At 38.4% G+C, this 17633-nt stretch overlaps 1 protein-coding gene across 3 annotated transcripts in view; it reads left to right on the top strand.

Moving 5' to 3' along the window:
- The window catches only part of VGLL4 (vestigial like family member 4), a 101076-nt gene that overhangs the window by 32054 nt on the left and 51389 nt on the right, over positions 1-17633 (top strand). The window contains exon 1 of one of the 3 annotated variants that reach the window (XM_088134112.1): positions 2121-2665. The exons of 1 other annotated variant lie outside the window; for it this stretch is intronic. In XM_088134112.1, coding sequence (XP_087990238.1) covers positions 2581-2665 — 85 coding nt within the window. In that variant the 5' untranslated portion in view covers positions 2121-2580. Of the gene's footprint in view, positions 1-2120; positions 2666-9790; positions 9905-17633 lie in introns of those variants that run through there. One more of the 3 variants, XM_088134114.1, reaches the window with a different exon arrangement.

Below are 17633 nucleotides of genomic sequence, written 5' to 3'. Positions count from 1 at the left end.
TAAAAGCAATGGTTGTTTCATTTAAAGGGATAGTTTTAAACTGCTATATATTGGTTGCTGGGGTTTTTTTTAGATTTTTTATCCTGCTTTTATTATTTTTATAAATAACTCAAGGTGGCGAACATACCTCATACTCCTTCCTCCTCCTATTTTCCCCAGAACAATAACCCTGTGACGTGAGTTGGGCTGAGAGAGAGTGACTGGCCCAAAGTCACCCAGCCGGCTCCATTACCTCTTTATAAGTACTCATACCATGAAAATTATCAGGGTAACTACTGGGTGTAAGTAGTAAATCCAGGTATGATTGAACTCCAGAAATTATAAATAAGGTAGAATCTGGTCTAATGCTTAACAAGAAAAATCAAGGATAATAAAAGCATTACAAATGAGTTCTGTTTCAGCACCTTACACAATATGGTCTCCAGCAGATTCATGTACAGTGTTTCTTTTAAAAGCCACAAGGAAGAAAAAAATTAGTAAACTAGAAATGTTTATTGCTGGATTGTTTCTCAAAATGAAAAAAGCATTCTCTGATATCCAAAATAAATTTACCTTGCTTCAACTTCAACATGGCTGTTTGGTTTTTCCCCTCTCAAGGGCCCCTTGTGATGAGCTGTTCTCCCTCTTCCATTTGGCACCTTTTAAATCCTGCTGTCACAGCCCAAACCTCCAGTTTTCAAAAAGTGCCGTTGCTTATTCCAACCCCTCCTAAGAAAAAGTTTGCTGTGTAGCAAGCAAACCAAGAATCGAACAATGCCTCAATGTATCTGAAACAAGAACGCCAAGTTCTTGTAGTGGATTACTGTCCACCAGAACAAGTAGGCCAAATCAGACATCACATTTCAAAATCGAGATAGAGATTGCTTTAATTAAAAAGTAAACTATCCTTATTTTGTACCCTGCCGGATGTACAGAATCACCAGTACATGTGATGTGATGTGTCAGAATTCTCAGTAATAGCCCGACTGGCGCTGGAATTCTGGGAGGTGACGTCCATACATCTGATGGACACTCAGGTTGGAGAATGTTGCCTAAAATAATCCTTGGACCCAGAGTGGGCCAGGGAGAAGCACTCCAGAACAATTTTTCAGAATAAATAATACATCCCTTTGTGGCTGTAATCTCTTTTCTGCTTTTTGGAAAGCGAAACATGTGGTCCGCTACTATCCATTACCTTGGAAACAATATGAAAGAACAAGCTGTTAGTGGTAGTAATGTAACTTTAATCTATTATCTGTTGTGACCTCTTTCTTTCTTTTAAGGATATTTATTACTTTAAGGTCAGAGACCAGCTCACATTATCAAAAAGCAAAATAGAAAGGAAATAAGTAGATGATTCACATGTATTTGCATAAACCATTAGGAAAGTTTAGGATCAGAGTTTGAAATCTAGAAAAAAAAACATGCTGAAAAAAAAGGGGGGGTTAGAGAGAAATCTCTCTTTTTTCATTCAAGATGGAAAAGGCTTAATAGTAAAATCACAAGATTGGTTCTGGTGCCCACCCAGCCCACATGATCCAGGTCAACATACTTCATAGATTATGGGAGTTGTTGTCTAACATATTTTGAGTGGCTAGGGTGGGGAAGGTTGCCCTAAAGTATCCCTTTGGTAACTTACTATTTTTGACAGAATATTTGAGTATTTCAGCGGAACTGATAAATTAAGACATCACAGAATAATAGTTTTTTCCTATGTGCATCGTTCACGGTAGTGCAGATGGAATTAAATAATGTCTGTTGTACCAAAGCCATCTAAGTTTTATTTGTAGGTAAAACCCCATCTTTTTTGTTAAACAACGTGTAGTGGTGCTTTGGATTGAGATTCGTTTGGAATTAGAAATAGTTTAGGAACGTGAAAATGGGGGGAAGCGAACAAAGATGTTAACTTCTGTTTTCAGAAATGAATCCCCCCAGTACGTTGATTTAGCTACCCAGCTTAGATTCTGTCAAAAGCCGCTGGGTGTTTCTTTCTCCTCCTCCAGTTCTGTAGTGGCAGCTGTGCTTCCTGTAAGGGCAGAGGCTGACATGGCCCCTTCTGTGCCGTCTTCAACAACTCCTCCTCCTCTGTCTTGCTTTCAGACTCTCTGTGCATTTAGAGCCTGATCTTGTGCAGAAAATATCCCTGACATTTGAAGAGCTCCAGGGATTCAGCGAGCATGCTCAGTCCCGGCTGACTGCTAGAAAGAGGAAGCTAGTTTACATAGGAGTCATACCAAGCATAGCCTGCATGTCAGCGCAGTTAACTTGCAGCGAGCTATGAGGAGAATTAGCATGTCTTTGTCCTAGGAAGCCTCGGCTCTTCCAGGCCTTACCCTCCCCCAGCGCAATTTTAGTGGCGACGGTGGGCATAACCTACTCTCCGCTTTCTGCCTCCAGATCTGAAGCTCCCGAAAGGGGATTTTTTTCCTCCTGCCCGCCTCTTTTTCCCCCGCTCCATTTTAATATACTTTTGTTTTGATTAATTGGAGGCTGGGCCTTGAGCTGGTGGAACTTGGGAAAGAGCCTGGAGCATTTGCCTGTGTTCTTGCTGCTGTTGCGGGGCGAAAGCAAGCAAGCTGGTCTTCTTTGCTAGCCCGCTAAATGCTATTTATGAAGATGGACCTGTTGAACTACCAGTACTTGGACAAGATGAACAACAATATCGGCATTCTCCGCCAATATGAAGGTAACTTATGATGCCTGTTGCCTGCTGCTTTTTTTGTCTTCCCTTTGTAAAGCCTCCTTTAAGTTTCCTTTGACTTGGTGGCTTTGGCTGTGGGGTGATTCCCCCCCCCCCCCATACAGTTGGGTCCAGGAAAAAAAATTACAATATTGATTCTTTTCGATGAGAAATATTGGGGTCTTTTTTCTTTGCACTCCTTCTCACAGTGGGCACAAGCTGCATCATGCTAAGACAGCAAATATTATTATAGATGAAATGTTAATAAATTTTATTTCGTTGTGCCGGGAGACTTTGATTTCCTGTTTCTGTAGCCACTGAAAGCTTTCCTGTGCCTGGATGATTGTCTCTTGACAATATACATGACTTCTACATGCTTCCTTCCTACATTAAGTGCAGATGAATGGCAACAATGGCTGAGTGCTAGGATGGCAAGTTGTTTTTGCCTCAGATCGGTTGCTGGTTGTAGGGCATAATAAAGTTTTTTTTAATTACTCAGCTCCTGGGATTGAAGGGTGTCTGTATTACAGAATACAGAGTGGCCCTTTGTTTGACTTCTCATTTCCTGTATAGCCCTGAGAAAGCTCTGACACGGAGAACGGACTCCCCTCCCCTCCCCTGGTGCCACATCTCCTCCCTCCAGATCTGCCCCATCAGTCTGTCCCTTGCTGAAAAAGCTACACAGCTGCTAGAAACCTTGCTTTCTGGCCGCCTTCTGGGTGGCTTCACCTCTCTCCCTCTCTACATCTGTGTGTGTGCTTTGCTGACATGGATTTTTTTCCCTTACCAATACTCAAATGTTGCAGTGGCATTCCCCACTCTCACCCCTGCTCGATCCTGGTTATAAAGGAGGCAGAACTTTGCTGCTTTTTAACAAACTGAGTTTTAGTACGTGCAGTTTGAAGAGGCTGTAATGGCTTGGCTTAGGAAGGAAGGAAGGAAGGAAGGACGGACAGACAGTCGGACGGACTAGTTCTGGTTGGCAGTAGGGCTGATTTTCTGTTGGTGTGTGTGCAAGTACCAACAGACAGACAGATACACAAACATCGCACAGGTCTCTTAATCTCTCCCTTTTCTGGTTTTTCAGTTTGAAATTCTTCTCACTTTATAGAGATCTCTGGAGAATTTGTTGAAGATAGCGAAGTATAAATCTGCTAAGGATAAAGAAAACAAAAACAAATGAGGCCTCACCAAAATGCTGGCATTGGAAACATGTCAGCTGGAATCACAAGGCCTGCCTTTTCAATAAATTAGGTACTCCTTAGAATCTAGAAATGGGTCTGCAATCTCCTGCTTTAAAATAGAAAATATTAGAGGTGACTGTGGGAGAAGAGGTTATCTTATTCGGGATGCTTTCAGAGAGTTCTTGTTAAAGCCTGGCACCTTCCAGATGTGCTGGGAATTCTGATAGCTGTAGCCCCAGGACATCAGTTGGGGTGCCAGGTTGCAGGTTAGTTCCTCCTCTACAAGTTTGCCAACTTCCTTTCTTTATAAAAGTTAATGGCTTGGCGGAACCTGCTAGTAGTATTTCCCCTTTAAAGAGCCTTTTATTTGTTTAGGCGGAGTGCTATTGCTATTTAATACTTTACCTCTTTTGCAAAAGGTCAAGAAAAATGCAACTAAATTTAAACATTTAGAAAGTGAAAATAAGAACAAAGTAAGGTTATAAAGTGTCCGTGGGTGTGTACATTTTCTTCTACTTTAAAGATGTAAGTATTACCACATGTACCTAGAATATTGAGAGATCTTCCATGCTACTGTCATAAGCTATAGGGTCAACAGGATTAGGATCATGAGTGCAATATAATAATTTTTAAATCTTTTAAATTTCACTGATCTTAAAAAGAGATAACTGACTCTCTTGCTGGAGGAGAGGGAATAATATGTACTCTCTTTTCTTCCTTGACCAGATGCTCTCCCAACATGTTGGGCTCCAGCTCCATTTGCCATGCCATGGATGATGGCAGTTGAGGGCCAGTGCATTTGGAGGGTATGGGGTAGGGAAGTTCCCTCTTAAACAATTAAAGAATATCCTTCAGAAATAAATGCTGTTCTTGTTGTTTATTTTTTAACTTAATTGAGACTAATTTCTCAGTTTACACATTTATTACAAGAGAGTTTTATTACAAGAGAGTTTTATGGTGTAAAATTGTCACAGCAACTAGAATTAGAAAAATACCTGAAAGAAAGGTATTTCCTTAAGGAAAACTAAACAGATATTTGAATATAACTGCCTTTGGTGTTGTTTAATATCTGTTCTGCTTAATTTGAAAAAAATATCTTTGAAAAGGAACATAGCTTGCTACATTATTATTACCACAAATGCTTCCAGAAAAGGGCCTGGAATATTCTGAGACTTTCTGTAAGAGAGAATCATCATTGTACTAGAAAGCAGAGCAGTGGAGGATTCTGGAACCCTTCAGATAACTTTACTATACTGAATTTTCCATGTAGAAAATACACTAATGTACATAAAGAACACATGAGCAACATAAAAGTGACACACACCCTTCTGGATAATATTCTTTTATGAACCTAGTCTTTAAATTGCAAGTAAACTCTTCAGAGACTTCCAAGCAATCCATCTTTCTTGTCTGATGTGTATGCAGTTGTTCACCTGAATTAGGGATCCAGATGTCTGAAAGAGCACTTTTATTGTAGGGATATTGCAGTACTCACACAAGTAATAGGTTGTTCCTTATCAGAATGGTATTCTCATCCCCACTTCCCAGACTTCAGTGAACATTATAATGGTTAACATCATTGCCGTATGGGGGGAAAAATATTACTGCACTATGGGAGGTAAATGGGGACCAAAGCCATACTTCTTACTTCTCCCTGTGCCATTTTTTTAATTATTCATTTTTAAATATACTGGTTGTGGGTTCTCCTGCTTTACACCTCAAGGGCAAGACTGCTCAATAAACTATATGGCAGTTTTCTTCTTTGTTTTTTCCAGTATTTTAGTGCAGGCGCACTCCTTGGTATCCAGCCACATGGATAGCTGTTTTTTGTTTGAAAAAAGATAACTGAACTGTCCTTTGCTGTCTTCTCATGTTGCTGTTGCAGGATTCATTCATAGATTGGCTATGATGATATGGGGAAAAGCGTAATAAAATATAGTGGGGGACACAGTGAACTTTTGAGCACTCAACATCACATTAACAGTATGCATAGAAGTAGCACCAGATTTGAATCCCACCAAGTCGTCTTTGATGGCCTTCCTATGAACTTTCTATGGCAGTTGGATAGGTAGTGACATGTAGTAGAGGATGTAATTCCAAGAAAAGTGCTGGGTCTGTTGCCCCCATCTTAATTTCTCCAGAATTCTCAGGATCTGGAAGTTTTCTGGGGAAATCCATATGACAGCTAATATTGCTACTTTGCCCTGTTTTTTGCTCTGAAATGCTGGAGGTGTAATTTTTAATTTAAAAATTTAAAACTAGGCCAAGATAGGTAGCAGTGCAGCTGATGTTTGCAGTGTCATGCCAGCTGCTGAGGCCGAGACTGCATAGTTCCAGTTTGTTGTTTTGTTTAAGTGTGTTAAGTTACTACTTAATTGTAATTACAGAAATGCATACTACAGGCTTCATCTCTTTTGAGATGTGGATTCAAGCCAGAATCCAGTGAAATACTTGTTGTATAGCTGTGGGCAAAATGCTGTGCATTTATCACAAGTTTCATCTGTAAAATGAGATTTGTATTCATGGATTTTATTGTAAGAGTACAGATCTGGTGAGGTTTTGGGGAGGGATCTCAAAATTTCAGTGGTAATTTTGATTAATGTAATTCATTCCTGCTGATTTTTATCTGGATATACACAAAGACTGTAGAACGCTGTGCAAATTATGCATGCAGTCCAATTGAAAAAGCCCTGTTAAAAAAAGTGGGAGGTGGGCAAGGCAGTGTAGCATACATGCTATTTTTGTTTGTGGGACCTTAAATAGTGCTTTAAAGTGGAAAGTGATATGCCAGATTTTGAAAAGTTTCAACGGTCCATGCTACACTCACTCACTTTAGAGTAAGATTAGATTTTTTGCAAATAGAGTGAAACTGGAGGGATGGTACGTGCTTCTATCAAACTTTGGATCTGTTTTCCCAGAGAGAGAGAGTACCCAAGAGAGAACTAGATCCAAAAGTGCTTTTAACTCATGGCTTGTTCTGCTTTTCTCTCTGTGCTTGGGCCCTTCCTTGTGGGGCTTTGGGATTGCTCCTGGATTGCTGCCTCATACCAGAATTCATACCCTGTCATTCTCCTCGAGGAACCATGTTAATTTTCTTCTGGTTTGGCTGTGGCACAGCTTAAATTGCAACACTTCCATTTTGAACCATTGTTATTCATTAATTACTGCCAACCCCTGCTTTGTGGCTTGGTGGCCCTCCTTGCTCCAGAGCACCATGGAATCTTTATATCATGATTCAAGGCTTTTTTCAGGTAGTCTGGTTTTATTTTTGTCTTAACCTTGAAGACTCATATTGGAACAACTTATATCACTTGTGTGATTGCAGTAACTTAAAATAGAATGGGCCTGGTTCCACATCTGTGGAATTTTAAAATAAATCGTAAAGCAGCGTAGGTGTAAAATACATGTTAAGAGAGATTTTTTCTACCTGTAACCATATGCCTACAGGTGAAGCAAACTTCTTCATAAGTGTGTACCATTAGATGGAACCATTCTGGTGCTTGTGTGGACATAATGGGATCTGTCCTTCCTTACTACAATTATTTTTTGTAACGTAATATTCTTGGAACTATAACTTGAGCAAGAAATAAGAAATGGGATAAGTTGAGACAATTCCCTTTAAGCATGTTTTGAGGCCCAAAATAGTGTTATTTCTACTACATTTTACATAGAGTAGAAAACTGGATTTTATAACAAAAGAAATTAGATCCATATGTGAAGATCGGGACCGCTATTTTTTTCCTCCATTTTTGCATGACAGCTCACACTACTTAGTTGCATATTACATAATTACTTTACTTACTTCCTGTAACGATGAAGCATTAGTTGGCTGCAAATAACATTTGGCAATGCTATACAAATAACAGTTTTTGTCTCTTTCTTCCAAAGCAGCCCAGTGTACAGATATGTGATATCAAGAAAAGTGTGAGATCTAATGCGCAAACTTTAATTTTGAATTAATGAGCAGTTTTTTTAAAGGCTTGTGAATTGCTGACTTGCAAGTCAAATTTGTTAATAGAGCTTAGTTTCTTTGTATGCAAGTTGAGTAATTTTAGGGGATGTTTCATGAACTTTACATTCAGGCATTGCCTTTGCAGATTCAGTCCTTTACAAGAAGAACAATGCCTCTCATCTTTTAATTGCTTTACTGACATAAACATTGCTGTCTTCAGCAATGGGATTTCCCAATTGATTAAGAACTCATACTATTAGGTTCCAGGTCAGGGATAAAACTCTGCTCCCCACTGCAGACAATTGCACTGTGCAACTAGGAGAGGGAAGAGGCTACTCACTATTGTTCCTCTGTTGGATGAAACACATGAAAATAAATCCTGAACCAGTCTTCTGTGTTGTGATTGCAGGTCAGCTGGTAGTTTCCATGGTAACCAAATTAAAACATTCTATCAATTGATCTGTGCTGCACTTACACAATGTTCATGGGTCTGAAAGGCAGGTAGCTTGATGTATCCTTGTTTCCTTCATTCTCTATTTGTTAAGAAATGAAGTTTGTTCTTTTCTGTTTCTTCCTGATTCATATTCAAGTCATTCTTCAATTTAGGGTATCAAATAGAGAACGGGTGCCCCCACCTACTTTTGGCCATATCTCCACCCACTACCTACTTCAGCCCTGGCCACCTAGTAACTCCCAATGTTGGGATAGCATAATTCTTAGCTGGATGGAAGCACACGTAAGTCTTTGAATTGTGATATTGGAAATATTTATAGAATTAGCATAAGATGAAGTACATTTTATTTCTAAAGTGGTATGATAATATTAGTTTATTCTAAAGTTTTTAGTGCCTGATGTGTGTGTCTGTGTGTGTGAGATTTAAACTCTTTTAATATTTTTCATATACAAAATACAAAGCTGTTTGGGACATTTAAAAATAAGTCAACCCATTATGAAATCTCACCCTTGTGTGCCTGTTGTAAGAATTAACAGCTGACATTGTTCTTTAGAATTGATTTTCAGTTTATATATTTTATGACATTATTCCAAGGATAGTATGTATCTACATAGAAAATAAAAGTTGCAGTTGAAACTTTTTGGATCTTTGAAATTTCTTAAGTTAGGTGTGTTATATATGTATGTATTTCCAGTTGTGCATAAAAATTGCCCATTGAAAAGTTGGAATTCCTGTTTAGTGCACCCACATTGTTGGGATGAAAAAGATGTGTGACTGCTTCTAAGTGAATGTAAGCATCCTGGCTTCTTGGATTAGATGCAAATAATTATAGTGTGGAAGGAAATTCTTTCTTGGATGCTCAATCTGGCTAAATAATTTTAGATGTTCTGTGCTAACATCTGGTGTGCATTGCTTCTGTTTAGATCCCCCATCTCATCCCCAGCTTGCCTGCTGTGGCATCTTAGAAAGCTATCACAGTCATTCTGTGGTTGGCTTAAATTAAATCGCATGGAGCCAGCTAAAAGAATGCTGACATAAGCAATTTTCATACTGAACACAGTGAAACCGCAGGTCAGAGTTAAAAAGAATTTCTAACTATTTGTGTCTAGACTCCAGGCTACAAAATGAAGAAAAATGTCATAGCATAACACAAGTATATATGTTGAAAAAGATAGATACCAAAATGTGAAAAATATGAAATATAATTAACAAAAATATAACATTTATAAGACCCCAGAAAGTTGTAGAAATTTGGTCATTTTACCCCAAGCATAATCACATAACCGCAGAACTGGAAGGGACCATTGTAACCAATCCTCTTCTCAATGCAAGATCATCCTTGTAGAATGCAGCTGCAGGATTCCTGGCAAACTATCCAGTATCTGCTTAAATATCTATATTCAGCATATGTCTTTGATATCATTGTTGGTTGCACAGTCAGCCAGATGTTTAAACTAGATTTGGCATTTTTATCCACCTATTGAGTCCTTCTCAAGGACCTGGGATAGGCAGATGTTGTTTGATGGTGTTAAAAGTATCGTTGCAGGATGTAAGCTGCTCCAGGTAAAGCTGCCTTTTGCAATTGACTGATGGCGATTTTGTCAATGCTGATGGTCTTTGAGTGGTGCTCCAGATGGCTTCGAATTGCACCCAAGGTGCCTATTACTGTTGGTATTATCTTTGCTTTCTTTTGCCATAGTCGTTCTACTTCTGTTTGCAGGTCTTTATATTTTGTGATTTTCTCCAGTTCTTTCTCTTCTCTTCTGCCGTCTCCAGATAGTGTCCACTATCCAGACTTTGTTGTCTTTCTTATCAACAGTTGTTAAGTCTGGAATATTAAGTGGCAGGTGCTTGTCTTCATTTTCTATTACTTTGTCTGTTTTGTGGTCCCACCAGTTCTTGCTTGCAGGCAAATAGTCTTTCTTGCAGATATTCCAATGCACCGTTGTTGCTACTTTGTCATGCCCTTGTTTGTAGTCAGTCTGTGTGATCTTCTTGCAGATGATGATGATGCTTTATCCTTCTTAATCTTCTTTAAAACTATTAGATTGCAGTTAGGCTAATTTTAAAACAGCAAAAAGTGAATATGTACCATCGCTCCTTTATTTTTAGATTTTTTTTATCCTGCCTTTATTATTTTTTATAAATAACTCAAGGCAGTGAACATACCTAATACTCCTTCCTCCCCGTTTTTCTCCACAACAACAACCCTGTGAGGTGAGTTGGGCTGAGAGAAGGACTGGCCCAAAGTCACCCAGCCGGCTTTTATGCCCAAGGTGGGACTAGAACTCAATTAATAGAACTATCTATATAATCAATATAATATAATCAATATAATATAATATCAATAGAATCAATAGAACTAGAACTGGATTCTAGCCTGGAGCCTTAACCACTGGACCAAACTGGCTCTCTAGGGTGAGTGTGTAGTTTTTTTAATCTTTACGTCTTTTTTGGTCACTGATACTCAAGTCCTGTTTCTTGTTTGATATCAATTAACCACTTTGTTGAAGGTTTGGGCATTTTTTATAAGATATTATCTATTACTTCTGCTTTATATTTTCATCATAAGGCTCAGTGTATGTAATTAATGTTATAAAATGTGGTGATTGAAAAAAAGTGTAAAAACGTTCCAAATGAATTAAGAGCTGTCATTAGCTATATATCTGAAATATGATAGAAATGTCCTATGCTTGTAGAAATAATTCCTAAAACACTTCCAGGTATATTAAGAAGTGCATGTATTTGTAAGTTCCAGACAAGAGTTTTCTGATTTTCTGCTGCAGAATATGGTTTTACAACATTTGTCCTTAAAATGATATTGGGTATTTCTGAATTAATTATTTTCCCTTCACCATAGATGTGGAATAGAATAAAAGCCAATTTTAGATCATATAACTTACTGGATAGTGAGCCAAGCTCCTGTATTAATCCTTGATCAATATTACTTGATGACATGAAACCAAATTTAAGAAAATCAAAGAGAAGAGGTAAATCCCTAGAACAAGGTAATATTATGGGAGCTTTTTTGGAACTTTAGCATTTTGGACAACTATGTCAGTGCAGAGATCTACCAATTCTAGTTACTCTATGTGATAATCACATAGAATTTGAGCTTGTGACAATTCCTTGGAAAATGGGAGGGGCATAATCATGTTGGGTTCTGGATCACCTCCATATCTTAGCACAATTGCAAAAGTGAACTGAAGCCTTGCATTCCATTGCTATTCCAAGCTAGTGGTGACCTGAGGTCTCATTGTCTCTCCTGACTTCAAATTCAGCTAAATGCATTTCTACCTGCGTTTTGTGATCCATCTGATAATATTTCTTCTGTTAGCTGAGGTAAAATCCTGTATCAACACTTTGATGCTTCTTGGCAAACTATGGCCAGTTTCCTATCAGGATTTACTTTCTGCCAGTAACTGTTTTAAACATGTATGATGACCTTTATTATTTCAAAGAAGTAACAAATGCTTTGTCATTAACCCTGACTACCTTCCTGTAGCTTACTAATTTTCTTTAATCACGGAACATACAGTATTTTATATCTAAAAGGGTCAGGAAATAGGCCATGGGTTGGAACAAGGAGAACAATTAGTTGGATTTATTAACATAGTTCATTATATGGTTTAATGAACTTTTCCAAACTATAAAACAGTTAAAAGCTTAATGATATATAACTGACTTTTTACTGAATGACACTCTGAATTAATAAGGAGCTCAGTTTCTTTTTAAAGAAACAGCATTCATTGCCAGCACTTAATATATCTCCACTTCCTTACTGCTTCTCTCTCCTTGGCCAGTAACAACAAATAGTCAGCAGATCATGTCCTATTGGGGTTCCCATATTGCCTGAAAGGGTCTGCAAGCATCTATTTTAGTACTGGAAACGTTCCTACCTGCCAGGGTAAGAGGAAATGGCCTAGATCAGGAGTCCTCAAACTTTTTAAACAGGGGGCCAGTTCACGGTCCCTCAGAATGTTGGGGCCCGGACTATAGTTTGAGGAGAGGAAGAGAGCCGCTGGACCCGGCATACCTGTCATGTAGAATAGTCCGGCCCTGCGATCTCCCTCCTCGTGCATCGCCTGCAGCTCCTGACACAGCTCCGACACTTCCGCTTCTGACAGACAGCAGCGGCGGCCAATCAGGCAGGCGGGCTGGATAAATGACCCTGGCGGGCCGTATCCAGCCCGCGGGCCGTACTTTGAGAACCCCTGCCCTAGATGCTAGAGAAAATTGCAGAGAGCTTTCTCACCTATTAATCTTCTGGTAAAAGGGTGTTCTTTGATTGGCCATACTCAGGAAAACCATTTATAAATTATTATATTATCCACCACTGTTTGATAAGAAATGTTCTAAAACTTACAAAAATGCATAAACAGGGCTAATTGGTGGAGTACCCACTGTACCTCTTCAGTTTGTTTTCAACCATCACATATTTATCCTCAAGCTGATAGTCCTTTGGCTTTATCAATTATTTAGTCTTTAAAACTGTTTCTCAACTCTTCTCTAAAACTTTAGAATTGTTCATCAAGACCTTTTGTCTTTCCTTCTCAGGCATCTAGCCCTTATGTTCCTAAGAGCCCCATTTCACAGTGTTGTGGGAATAAACAGTGTTGTGGTCCCCCATCAAACTGGCAAAAACTGAGTCTTTTTTTCTTTTTTTGCCCTGGTGAAGACCCTTCACATTGCAGACACTTACAAGCCCTGCCAGGCACTTGCTAAGCAGGCTCATTGGGATAATTTATCTTGGAAACAAATTGGTAGAATGGCATATTCTTTTGGCCTTGAGATTCAACATCCTTCTGAAATTGGAGAGGATTCAGTGTACCAGTAAAATGCTCCTGTTTTGCTAGTTCTAATTCCAATAGTTCCAGACATGAGCAGCATGAGACTGTGGGCAAACCAGTTTCTATGCTATCAGTTTCTTGCCATGCCAAAAATCAGGCTTGCCTTTTCTTATTCCAACATTAACCCCTTGGAACTGTTCTAATGTAGGCGCCGCAGTGAGTCCCCCACAATCAACAATGTTTTGCAGCCACAAATAAGAAAGGCAAAAAATGGGACAGTCTTAGACACAATTACACTTTTCCTCTGCATGTATGATGAAATGCAATCGTATTTATGGGAGAGGATATTGTAATTCTTATTTCACATGCCAGAGGATGAGGCAAATGTCAGTGTTTTTTCAGACAGCATGTTTTGTTTAACTAAATTAAATATGGCTCATCATGCACCTGACTCAGTAGCCAAAGTTATGACATCTTCCATTGCCTTGCATTGCCACGGCTACCTTCCATGAAGTTGCAGTATAAAACTGATGACCTGGAGCTGTAACAAACTTCTTTTGTTCCCTTCCCACTACCATCCACAAACTCAGCTTTCTCTGGCAATAGTTGCGACTGAAAATGATCAATCCAAGGAACAAGTCTGTCTATTCATAAGATTGATTAAGAAAAAGGTTTAAAGTAACAAATCTTTATTTTCTGTTATATGTTATATTTAGGAGCTGGGACCATTTCAAAGAGTAAGCAGAAGTCGGCACTTCTTGGTCCCCAGAAAGGTGGTTACACAAAAGACTTTGAGGATAGGTGTCAATATCCCATCTCTGCTTAGAGACCACACAGTGAGATCACAAGTCCCATTTAATTCTACGGTTTGGGGATCTAATATTACTCGCATATGAGCTGGCGGGCATGTAAGCTGTAATAAATATACGTTGTAGCCCATGTTTAACCCAATTCTGATTACATGTGATTTCTCTTTCCTCCTTCCCTGCTCCTAGTTGGCAGAGGTAGAACAAATGAATGGTTTAATAGCGTATTTTGGTCACCAGGGCATTAGAATTAACACATGAAAACAGAATGTGCTTTAAGTAACATTTCCCAAGTACTGCTTATGTAGTACCATCAAGAAAACTTAAGTAATTGGCTATACAGTATATCATCAACTGACATCCATGAAAAGTCCCTAAAGCCAAGAGTAATTTCCTAGCTTTTTATGTGTTTGTCATAAAGCTTCTGGTAAAAGCAGGACATGAAATGAGTCACAGTGAAACAGTCTCTAGTAGTCTGCTTATGTCCCAGTGTGTATGCATGTGTGTTTATGTAATAGCACCTACTTTTACCTTTGATATTGTTCATAGAATTTTACTTTTTCATGCATGGCGCAGTTGATAGCTTTGTACTTGAGGAAGAAACGTTTATACATTCTTACATATTCTAGAACTGAAAATTGACTTTTGCCTGTTTTTTACAATCTCTCTGATTTTCTTCTGTGGACTATTTTGTCTGGATTTGCAAGTGTAATAGCTTCCAAACTGAGAACAAAGTCATTTTTGCTATTATTATTTTCGTCCTCATCCTATTAGATTTAGAAACAGCATAGAAAACATAAACAGTCCAGAAGACAAAAAATACGAGTCTAAGTATAGGAATTTTGGTTGTTTGAGTAGCCACTAATAGCTTTCTCACTTTTCAGAAAAAAATCCTTACAGCCTTTGCAGATCCAAGTTAATTTTTACCCTTTAGATTTGCATGTGGCTATAAACCTAATCTACCAAGTAAATTGCATGCAAAGTAGTATCCAAAAGCATGCTTTTTTAAAATAAAGAATGTATATCCTTTCATATAGCAATTTACTTTCCTTTTACAGAATAGTTGAGAGAATTGGCTCTTTTACTCAGGACCCTGAAGCAAGGGATAGAGCAGTGTTTCTTAACCTTGGCAACTTTAAGATGTCTGGACTTCAATTCCCAGAATTCCCCAGCCAGCAATTCTGGGGGTTGAAGTCCAGACATCTTAAAGTTGCCAAGGTTGAGAAACACTGGGATAGAGGATACGGAGCACCAGGCAGATCTAGGGAAGGCTACAGCCTTCCTGTCATCAGCACATAACAGGTATATTGTCACTGCTGTTGGCTACCTCCCGCAGCTAGAAACACCCAGCCATCGGAAAGCTTTCTCTCTTGCCCGATATCATGCTCTCCCCTCTGCAGTATTGGATGGCAAATATAAAAAAGTACCATTGGCTGAAAGGCTCTGCCCCTGTGATTCTGGAGAGGTGGAAACTTTAGAACATGTTCTTCTTCGTTGCTCCTTTTACTTGAACCAGATTTGTCCTTCCTCTGATTAGCAGATATCCTGGTTGCCGAGATTCGGCCTATGCCCAGATGCTGCTCATAGACAAACTGCCTTTTGTTACAGCACAGTGGCTAGGTTTTGTGCAGTAGCGTGGAAGGCCCGCTGGACTCTGATAGGCCAATTTCCCACCAGGCAGATGTATTCTATGTAATCTTAGACTGTTTTTTTCTGTAACTTTACAGAAATATTACCACGTTTTACTTAAATTTTAGATACTACCACATCTCTGCAATTTTAGATATTAGCATATTTTATATCATTTTATAGTCTATTTTATAACCTAGACATAGATTATTCCTTTTGGACCTTACTCACAGATTCTAGTCACATTGTTTTATAAATGTGTTTTAACTTTGTCTTAAATTTTATTTTATTTACTATCTATTAAGATAGACTGATAAATATTCACTGAGCACTCATGGACACATTGCTTGTACTGGTGTAAGACTATTATAAACTGACTGACTGACTTATTCAGGAGAAAAGTGATGATTCACTCCTTGTTTCCTTCCCTTTCAACTGGCCTATTTTCAAACAGCCAATACAAAGAAAAAGCCTTGACATGGAAGCCAGTGACTGATACTAGATTTTAGAATTTTCATTTCATGTTAATTTCTCACAACTTTGTTACCCCTGGGTTCCTGATTCCTTTCTTGTGGAAACATTATCATAAGGGCATGGCAGAAATGTGGCCCTATTCAAAATGCAAGAGTTCTGGGTTGGTTTTGGCTTTTAGCTGTTCTGTATTCTTACCCAGTGTTAGTTTGGACATTGTTTTATTAACTTTTATACATTAAATAGCATGCTGATCACATAGGCATTTAGCAGTATTTTAAAGCTAATCTGAGAGAGATGCAAATCCATATTTGTACTTAATAGTTTGCAACTGAACAAATTCTCACATCTACTGCCTTTCCTTTCTTTCTTTTCTGCTGCTTCAGTAAAATAATGTGAAATGCTTTGAAGTTGACCTTCAAAGAGATGTGCTTAAGTGACTGTGATTTAGAAGAAGCTGTCTAGAAAATGATGGATGGTCTTATTTTCTGAAGTTTGTCTCTTCTGCAAAATAGTCTGTTGCACAATACTGTGTTTCTTTCACAAATAACTCACACTGTTAATAACCTATTAAAAGTACACACAAACATTTAGTTTTCAAGAATGCAAGATATTTAAATAAATACTATGCTAGATGTGGCAGCTAGCATGATTAACATCTTTTCTGAATTAATTTATTTGAATTTGATTCCAGTCAAAAGGTGCTTACAGAATTTTTTTTAAGAATGATTCCTAAGACAGCATAAAATAAAAAAGCAACTGAAATCCAATAAATCACATTAAAAAGTAATAACAAACAGATAACTTAAAATCTATATCATTTGGAATACTTTGCTTAAAAGGATGTTGTATAATATGAAGGGTTTTTGGAAATGAAAACTACTTAAAGTACAACAAAACAAAATGAATATAGGAAAAGGCCCTGAGAGAATGAAATGATATCTGCCTGGCACTAGAAAGGCAACAGATGTATTGCCAGGCCAGTCTGTCTTTATAGGGCTTCCAAAACTGAGGAGGGGTGGGGAACTGCTACTTAAAAGTCTGCTACTCAAATAGTCACCTGCCATAGTTCAAGGCCTTTGACAACTATCTTTGGGCTCAAATCAGAACCTGTGTGAAGCAATAACTGGTTAGAAAATTTGGGTCCAACCCTTGAAATGCTCCATAGGTTGGTACCTATACTTTCCTTTAGAACTTTAAACAAGTGGGGGCCTGAAAGGCAATCCTTCACTGGCGTTCTGTGGCCCTGTCTGCCATGTTTGTATTAACCTGAAGTTTATAAATTATCTTCAGTGTTAGCCTAACATACACATGCTATAGTAATCTAAGCAGGGGATCACTGGGGCGTGGTTCACTGAAGCTTAGCTATTTTATCCAAATAGAGTTGTTGCTGTAAACTGTTTAAAGGATACTTATATTCCCAGGCTACATACTTAATCCCTTAATAGGAGTGTAATTTGTCCCAAAACAGGTTAAATTCCATGCACCCAGATTAATAAACTGTTCACTAAAAGTGCCCCCATCTTGTTTGTAATTAGCTTCACTATATTGGCCCTCATTTTGTCCATTACTGTGGTCATACTCTGATGAAGCACTTCTACAGCCTCACCAAATGTGATTAAAAAAGAGAATGTCATTAACATGGTGATGTTACTGCACCCTAAATTCCCAAATGATCTCTTTCTGTG

Source organism: Python bivittatus, unplaced genomic scaffold (assembly GCF_059951505.1).
Source record: "Python bivittatus isolate LINGU-HERP-01145 unplaced genomic scaffold, Pbiv_v1 ctg000080_np1212, whole genome shotgun sequence".
NCBI lineage: Eukaryota > Metazoa > Chordata > Lepidosauria > Squamata > Pythonidae > Python > Python bivittatus.
The sequence above is the reverse complement of the archived record's forward strand: the minus strand, read 5'-3'. Positions and strand labels throughout refer to the sequence as shown.